Here is a 9396-nt window from a genome sequence, read left to right as displayed (position 1 = left end):
CGAGGCTATAGTAGAAGACGCTTGCCCAAGGTGCCACGCAGTGGGACTGAACCTAGAACCATGTGGTTGGTAAGCAAGCTACTTTCCACACAGCCACTCCTGCGCCTATAATATATACATATTTCTTCGATGAATGTTGGCGAGATGATTGATGAGCTGGATTAGTGCATTGGAATGAATTTATCTTGTTGTACTAGTCTCTCTCCCAAGTTGTAGAGAGTCTGTTTTGTAACGTCTGTGTGTGTGTGTGTGTGTGTGTGTGTGTTTGTTTTGACAAAAAAATTTAAACATTTGACTCTTAAATGAAAATACATTTTGTGATATTTGTTCTTCCTGAGTTCTTGAGATAATCCTTTGTTAATTGCCATTGCAAATGCACTGATCCACTGATTGGCCTGTTGGAATCCTATAAGCAACAATGCTATTTATCTGATATAGAATAAACCTAAGAACAACATTTAATTCAAAATCCAACATTATGACTTGTTGTTGATGAGTTCAGCCTCTCTAATATGTCTCTCTCTCTCTCTCTCTCTCTCTCTCTCTCTCTTCTCCACTGACAGGCAAAACTGCATCTTAGCTGATGAGATGGGTTTAGGTAAAACAATCCAAAGTATCACATTTCTCAATGAAATTGATCTCTATGGTATTCCTGGACCATTTTTGATAATTGCACCACTGTCAACCATATGTAACTGGCAAAGAGAGTTTGAGACTTGGACAGAAATGAATGCTATTCTCTATCATGGATCGTAAGTACAAACCACCTCCTGCAACTCTTTCATTCGTTTTTACAGCTCACTTCTCTCTCTCTCTCTCTCTCTCTTTCTTTTTATTTATCTGTTCCCTTTCTTGTGTGTTCACATTTGTTTACACACTTAAAGCATAAAATGATGTCACTACTTAATCACTGGCTTTTGAGAGTCATCGTGCAAAAGGCTAATGAAATCAGTTCCTTACTTGGCAACAGGAAGGACATAAATTACTGCCTAAAGAAGTCTTGTGTAACCATGCTACATGAAGGAGATGCAAAAATGATGATGATGATGATGATAGACAATATAAGTAAAGTAAAGAGAAATGGTTAGCACTGAGAATTGAAACCTTGTTTTGAGATTGACTTTTTCATGAAACCTGAAACAGTGGCAATATTATTTTCTACTCTAGCTAGGTGCAACTCCTTTTGGGAAGTTGGGGGTCCAGTCGATTAGATCAACCCCAATATGCAACTGGTGCTTAATTTATTGACCCTGAAAGGATGAAAGGCAAAGTCAACCTTGGTGGAATTTGAACTCAGAACGTAAAGACAGATTAAATACTGCTAAGCATTTCGCCCCACGTGCTAACGTTTCTGTCAGCTCACCGCCTTTGAATCAGTGACAATATTGTTTCAGTCCATGTTAGGTTTTGTTTTCTTATATTTCACTGGATGTTCCTTATCTGTACAAAGCAAATCATTTGACTGTTTCACGAAGAACTGCATCAATGTCACAGCTTCTCTCGTCTCTTAAATCAGTCTAGTATTACTGACAGTGTCATGTGTGGTAGACAAAAATTCCTCTCGGTCATCAAATTTTGAATTCAAATTCTGCCAGGATTATCTTTATTTTATCAGGTTTGAGAAAATATGGTGGTAGCCAAGTGTGAGGAACGATTTACTATTCCTATAAAGGCATCATCCTAGATGAGAATGTAACTAAGATAGAAGAGAATGTCTTTATGTGAGGAATCCCCTTATTTCTCTTCCCACTCTCTCTCTTTCAGTCACACCTGTACCTGTATGTTGTTGTAGAGTTTCTCTTTCTTTTTTCCATTTTCTCCCAAAACCTTTTCTTCTTTCAGCAACACCAGCAGACACATGATTCAGGAGTATGAAATGTATTATAAAGACGATGTGAGTTCACCTCTCTCTCTCTCTCTCTCTCTCTCTCTCTCTCCATTACAAAGTACAAAACAAATCCTATGCTATTGAGCTGTGCAATTATTTATTCATTAAATTTCGACATCCTTTCACACTCTGAGATCAAATCCAACTGAAGTTGGTTCTGCATTTCATTCTTCTGGGGTTCAATAAAATCAATATGAGTTCACCACTGGGGTCGATGGAATCATTTATAGCCTCCCCACTCTCTTCTCCATTGGCCTTCCTGTCTAGGAAATTTCTACTTGGTTCCATTTCTTTACATCAGACCAAGTCATTTCCTTTTTGCTAGCAACATCCTGTCTTCTTTCTTGCTTGCTAAACCTCTTCTTTTAGGTTTACTTTGAGGTTTCCCCATTCTGAAATACCTGAAATTTCTTTGCTAAATCTCCTACATACACAGGCAATTATAAGAGCTTTGTCAGTAGTGTATTGGAATTTCCTTGGTTAGGTGGTCTTAAACTCCTCTGTCATTAATTTGAGGACCATAAAGAACAGAAGGGTGCTGAGGACTAAGTCCTGCTGGACCTAACATCGGACCAAACTTCTCTCTGTATTCCTTGTCGACTTCATTGCTGTTTATGACCTTCATGGTCCTCACAAGCTTTTCATTTTACCCCTGATTTCCTTAGTGACCACCAGATTATCGAGCATGGAACACTGTCAAGTACCTTCTCCAGGTTTATAAATGTCTTCTACAACAGCATGCTCCTAGCTAAGTACTTCTGGAGTTGTCTCAGAAGGAGGAAGGCATTGTAGTACCAGTTCTTCTGAGCTGTAGCTCATCTAAGCTAATTTTATTCCTAATCAGTTGTGTTGTTATTCTTTCAGAAACTTCCATAACTTGATCCATCAGTTTTGAGCCTTTGTAGTTCTTTGCTCCTACGACAGTTGATGATTGTCCTGCTGCGCCGGTCAGAGGCTATGGCACTTTCTTGAATGACTTGATGGACTATACAAGTGACTAGCATATAATCCACCTTGCCAATTACTTCCAGCATTTCAGTGATGACAGTACCTGGTGGTTGTCTAGCTGCTCGCTTTATGGAATTTGGGTGCTGTAGATATGATGACTGGCTCCAAAGCTGGAACAAAATCATTTCTTTCCATGCTGCTGAGTACAATAATAATAATAATACTACCCCCTGACTGGCTCCCATGCTGGTGGCACGTAAAATGCACCATCTGAACTTGATCAATGCCAGGGCCACCTGACTGGCTCCTGTGCTGGTGGCACGTAAAAAACACCCACTGTACTCTCGGAATGGTTGGCATCAGGAAAGGCATCCAGTTGTAGAAACATTGCCAGATCAAATTGGAGCCTGGTGCAGCTGCTGGCTTTCCAGACCTCAGTCAAACCGTCCAACCCATGCCAGCATGGAAAACGTTTGTTAAACAATGATGATGATGACAGTAAAACGTACTGTAGATGAAGGCTACAAATTACCTGAAACCATACATAAATTATCAAAATATTTGATATTATTAATTGATCATCCTTATAATAATTTGATAATGAAGAAAGTAAATAATAAAGCAGATCAAAAGGATGAATTTTTCTTATGTGCAATAAATAAATCAATAAATAAATATTTATTTGATGTATGCACTGGGGAATCTTGAATCCGTTTTAAATTTGACATGCATAGAGGTATACACACACACACACACACACACACACTAATGTAACTACATGAAATTTTGTACTTTTAACTTCTTTCAATGTTATATTCTCTCCTACAGCAAGGCAACCGGATTCCAGGAATCTACAAATTCCATGCTTTGATCACGACTTATGAAATGGTTATTACAGACTGTGAGATTCTTACAGCCATTGAGTGGAGGTGTCTAATAATTGATGAAGCTCATCGCTTGAAGAACCGTAATTGCAGACTCTTGGAAGGTTTGAAACAGTTTGAAGTGGTAAGTTCAGAGAATCACCAAACCAAGGAGGGAAAGGAAATTTTGCTGAGTGACTTTAAGATATTTTCTTAATTTTAATTGTTAAAAATTTTCTTTTGAAAAATTCCTTTTCATTAAATTTTTTAAGATGATAATTTGATAAAGGAAAGGAGGTTACTAATAGCAGTATATTACTGGTACTTTTTTTTTTATCAACATCCGTGGAATAAATAATCAAGACAAGTGTGGCAGAACTGCAATACATTATGTAATAAAGGATGAGGTGCACTGTCTCAGTCTTTCTTCTTACTCTCCTTTTGTTGTTGTTACATGTATTTAATAATAATAATAATAACAATAACAACAATAAAATCAAAATCACAATCAAATTGAAATCAAAATGGAGATTATAGTTGTGGCCGATGTCAGTGCTGCCTGACTGGCTCCCATGCTACGGGCATGCATTAAGCACCATTCATGCGTGGGTCGATGCCAGTGCCGCCTGACTGGCTCCCATGCCAGTGGCACATAAAAAACACCCACTGCACTCTTGGAGTGGTTGGCGTTAGGAAGGGCATCCAACTATAGAAACCTTGCCAGATCAGATTGGAGCCTGGTGCAACCTCCTGTCTTGTCAAACCGTCCAACCCATGCCAACATGGAAAGTGGACATTAAATGATGATGGTGAATAATCTTAATCGTATTATCATCAATTTTGTACATCAATTACATTGCTGCCACCAATGCTGGGCAATTTAGCAAGATAAGGAATACTGCCCCATATTTGGCCTGAAAAAAAAAAAAAAAAAAGTCTTTTGATTATTTCTACCTATTCATGAACAAAACATAACCAAAACCTTCAAAACCACTGTAAATGCTAGATTTCTGAATCTCTGAGGAACTTACAACCAAATACTAAGACTTTAAAATACTTAAGACCACATCACTTGCTGACCCTCCACAAGTTCAACGTTGAGTTTTGTTCTCATCTCTAGGCTGCTAAACACACATCTTAGATTGATAATGATTCCCATACAGAATTCTTTTCTCTCTCTCACTCTCACACTCACACACACAACTACAAGGGCCTCTCTTCTGAATTTGCAAGCTGAATATCATCACCTCCACTCAGGTCCACCCAGTGCATTCCTCTGTCTCTCCTCTTCTCACTCATCTATTTTGACCTATTGCTCAAACTTTCCCTTTCCTGTTGAAGTTCAAACTGAACATGAAATGCATTCACTTCAATAATTTGAGAGGAACTATGAAAGGTCAAAAGTCATTCCCTTTCACTTCAGACTAAGTACTTCTCCAACTAATTAACGATAATAATTAGTTACATAAGTACATAGCCAGAGATTCTGGAGGAAGGGAATGGTCTGTTAAGTTGATCCTCAGTACTTTACAGATGCTTATTTTTACTGTCCCTTGGAAGGATGAAAAGCAAAGTTTACCATGGCAGGGTTTGATCTCTAAAACAAAATTTATCTCTCATATTCCTACAGTGAGTTTTCCTGAACAATTTCAGAAACTATTTCTTTAATATATTGTACTTTTCTATTTTTGTTTTGCAGGAACAAATTGTTCTATTGACTGGAACACCCTTACAAAACAACACTGAAGAACTGTTCAGCCTCCTTAATTTCCTAAACCCAAGGAAATTTGATTCCTATACGTCTTTTATGAAAGATTTTGGTGATCTTAAGACAGAAGAACAAGTTGACCGATTGAAAGAGGTACATCTTTTTTTGTTTATATTAAAGTTTATAATGCTATGGGGCTGGCTCCTCCTCCTTCTATGCTTCCTCCTCCCCTCCTCATCCTCTGCTTCCTCTCCCTCATCATCCTCTGCTTCCCCCTCCTTTGCCTCCTCTTCCTCTCCTCCACTTTCTCCCCTTCTCCCCTGCTTCTCCTCCTTTGCTTCTTCCCCTTCTCAGCTTCCTCCCCTTCTCTGCTTCCTCCTCCTCTGATTCCTCCCCTTCTCTGCTTCCTCCTCCTCTGATTCCTCCTCCTCCTCCTCTGATTCCTCCTCCTCCTCCTCTGCTTCCTTCTCCACCACCGGGTCATGAGCCTTTCCTTCTTTCCTTCTACAAATAGTATTTCACAGAGAATATGGCCCCATTACCTTGGAGTGCCAGGTTTAGTAATATTGTCTCACTTTGAAGTTGGACGGGTCTGTTGATTCACGTATGCCACTGTGACCATATAACCTATTAAATCCCTTCAGCCAACAAGAATCTCCTTGAAGAATGAGCAAATTCCAAGAGTGAACATCCAGCTGTTAAAACACACTCTCCAGTGGTGTACAGGTTGTCTGTTTGTGTAAAGCCACATGGAATTGCTAAACGAAGCCATGCACTTGTCTTTTGCAGCTGTTGAAACCCATGATGTTGAGACGTCTGAAGGAAGATGTGGAGAAGAATTTGGCTCCGAAGGAAGAAACCATTGTAGAGGTAAGTAAATAAGAATGAGGCGGTGGTGAAGCATGATCTTTGAACGTTGGGCCTCACAGAGGTGATGACAAGTAACTGAGACCTTTGGCAATATGCTGGGCTTGAGGAGATCTGTCAAGCCAAGTGAAATCATAGTTGTGGCTGATGCCAGTGTTGCATAACTGGCACATAAAAAGCACCCTTTCGAATGTTGAGCGATATACCATGCTTGAGAAAACCTGACAAATGCTGGTGTTATGTAAAAAGTATCCACTACATTCTTGGAGTGGCTGGCATTAGGAAGGGTATCCAGCCCTAAATCAGATTGGAACCTGGGGCAGCTCCCCAGCTTACCAGTTTTCAGTCACTGTCTAACCCATGTCAGCATGGAAAACAGACGTTAAATGATGATGGTGGTGATTATTTATATATATATCTCATCATCAAATGATGATTATATATATAATCACCATCATCATCATTTAACATTCGTTTTCCATGCTGACATGTGTTAGACAGTTTGATTGAATATATATATATATATATATATATTAGTTAATTACCATTATCAAGATCCATTAACTAATGCAGCCAGTTGTAAGGATGCTACTCTAGACGCTTTAATAGTCAGCTGTCACCACTCATCTCTGTTCTCTGTCATGCATAGCAGGTTCATGTGTTGTGATCTACCCAGTCTTTGATGTTGTCAAACCAGGATTTTCTTTGTCTGCCTCTCTTTTGTCCTCCCTCAATTGTAACTTAAAGAATGGTTTTGGAGAGAGAGAGTTGTATTGGGACACATGATTGTAAAAAATGCAAGCTTCTGGCCTTTTATCTGCACAAGGAGTAGTTCCTGTCCACCCAGCATATTTGTTGATATTAGATTAATAACTCTGGTTTGTCTGTTTGTCAAGATTATACCATACAAGTATGGCTATTCATTTAATGTGCTTGTGTTTACAGTTGTTTCTGTCGGTGTGTGCGTGTTTCTGTAATTGTCTGTATGTATGTGAAAATGTAATTGTCTGTATATATATATGTGTGTGTGTGTGTGTGTGTGTGTTATTCAAGAAAACAGAACCATCCATGTTAGTGTCTTTTCTGTTGTATAACAGGTGGAGTTAACCAACATCCAAAAGAAGTACTATCGGGCCATTCTGGAGAACAACTTTGAATTTCTAAGCAAAGGTTCATCAAATGCAAATATGCCTAATCTGATGAACACTATGATGGAGTTGAGAAAATGTTGCAACCATCCTTATCTTGTCAAAGGTCAGTTAAAACTATTCCATCTTTGACTACTTTTCCACACATTAAGTTTCACCCATTCTTTTCTCCACCCCACCCCCTTCCCTATTCATCCCTCTTTTTTTTCTTTCTTTTTTTTTTTTTTTACTTTTGCCAGTAAATTGAAAACAATGACTAGAAAATTACTATTTGTAAATCTCACAACAAGAGATATTCAGCAACAGTACTTTGGAGTAAAGATTGTTTGCCAACATAACATGGCAGTCCTGGTTTAGGACGAATGTTACTGTAATTGTTTGTATATATATGTGTGTGTGTGTGTCTTTATTCAGGAAAACAGCACCATCCATGTTAGTGTCTTTTCTGTTGCACTGGATGCAAATTATTATTCCACTGGCACTAAACAGGTTGGCTCATGTCGAAGAACTAAAGAGTTCCTTCTGTCTTCAGCCTATTCTCTTTAGGAATTCTTAGATGGTTGGCCTGTGATGTGGAGCTTGTATAACATTTTTTGGTATAGTTTCTGGCTCTGGGTACTCTTCCTGTCACTTTGCCATGAACTGAATCCATTTTATTGTGTCATTGGGACTGGATAGACTGTCCTGCTGCAAGAGAACTAAACAGTCCTATTTATCTTGTATCACAACTTAGAAAAAAAAAAACACACACATATATACACATATTCACATTAACACATTTAAATGCACATATATATTCATATGGATATGTGCAGTAAACCAGAATTGTCAGTAAAAAAATATGTCCAAGAAATGCTAGTGCACATACTGATAAAAACGGCAAACAATTTGCCTTGTGATTAAAGAAATAGAAAAGGCAAAAATATTCCTTTGAAAATTGGAATTAAATCAGGGCATGAACCAGATGGGTAATAAAACATACAGACAGACATTAACTCATGCATACATACCTATATAAAGTGTCAAAAATCAAATCAATTTTTAAAATTCTAGTGAAAGTTTTTCATGTTTTTATTTTAAGATTTTTGGGACATTCTTGCTTTTTACCTTTTTATATACAAATTGTCAGTTAATCTCTTATGTTTTTTGATGCTGATCATAAGATGGTTCATTATTATGAAATCTATATTGAAATATTATTTTTTCAGGGGCTGAAGATCAAATTTTGGATGAAGTAAAAAACAAAGGTCCCTTAACATATGAATCAATGTTTAATGCTATGGTGCAATCTTCTGGAAAACTTGTTTTGCTGGACAAATTATTACCTAAACTCCAGCAAGGTAATCACAAGGTCTTGATATTTTCTCAGATGATCAGAGTATTGGACATACTGGAAGATTACTTGGTCAACAAACGGTGAGTTCTTCTCAAATCTGCTTCATTTACCAAATGCTTGTCAAGCTTTGCCCTGTCTTTATCTTCTTTTATTCCTCTTTTGCTGGTTCCAGTCATTAGATTGTGGCCATAGATTAACAGATCTGATCAATAACAAACTACTCCACTCTTCCCTCTTCTTCCTCCTCCTACTTTTTTTGAGACTGGAAAATTATCAAATTAGACATTAGTGTGGCAGAAAATTGACATGGAACCCAACAGAGAAAAGAATATCAATTGTTCAACGCCAAAAATTATCCAGAAATTTTATTAGCAACCTCAATTACAATCGGGTTGAAGTTGATAACTAAAGCTAAATTCAAAATTTGCATCTTAGAACATCTCTTACTTGCTTGTTCATAAAGTAAGACCAGTTTTTGATGTCTTATAGAAATAATGAAGTTTACGAGTGCCAGTGGCTATGTGTATGTATGTATGTATGTATGTATGTATATATATATATATATGTATGTATGTATGTATATATATATATATGTACGTATGTATATATACACATACATATATATATATACACATACA

At 37.6% G+C, this 9396-nt stretch overlaps 1 protein-coding gene across 3 annotated transcripts in view; it reads left to right on the top strand.

The window, feature by feature from the left end:
- Positions 1–9396, top strand: part of LOC106872482 (chromodomain-helicase-DNA-binding protein 8) — a 99063-nt gene that overhangs the window by 32019 nt on the left and 57648 nt on the right. For all 3 annotated transcript variants that reach the window (XM_052974037.1, XM_052974038.1, XM_052974036.1), the window contains exons 11-17: positions 564–752; positions 1843–1894; positions 3665–3844; positions 5399–5560; positions 6197–6277; positions 7372–7528; positions 8631–8838. In XM_052974037.1, coding sequence (XP_052829997.1) covers positions 564–752; positions 1843–1894; positions 3665–3844; positions 5399–5560; positions 6197–6277; positions 7372–7528; positions 8631–8838 — 1029 coding nt within the window. The remainder of the gene's footprint in view (positions 1–563; positions 753–1842; positions 1895–3664; positions 3845–5398; positions 5561–6196; positions 6278–7371; positions 7529–8630; positions 8839–9396) is intronic.

Source organism: Octopus bimaculoides, chromosome 17 (assembly GCF_001194135.2).
Source record: "Octopus bimaculoides isolate UCB-OBI-ISO-001 chromosome 17, ASM119413v2, whole genome shotgun sequence".
NCBI lineage: Eukaryota > Metazoa > Mollusca > Cephalopoda > Octopoda > Octopodidae > Octopus > Octopus bimaculoides.
The sequence above is the reverse complement of the archived record's forward strand: the minus strand, read 5'-3'. Positions and strand labels throughout refer to the sequence as shown.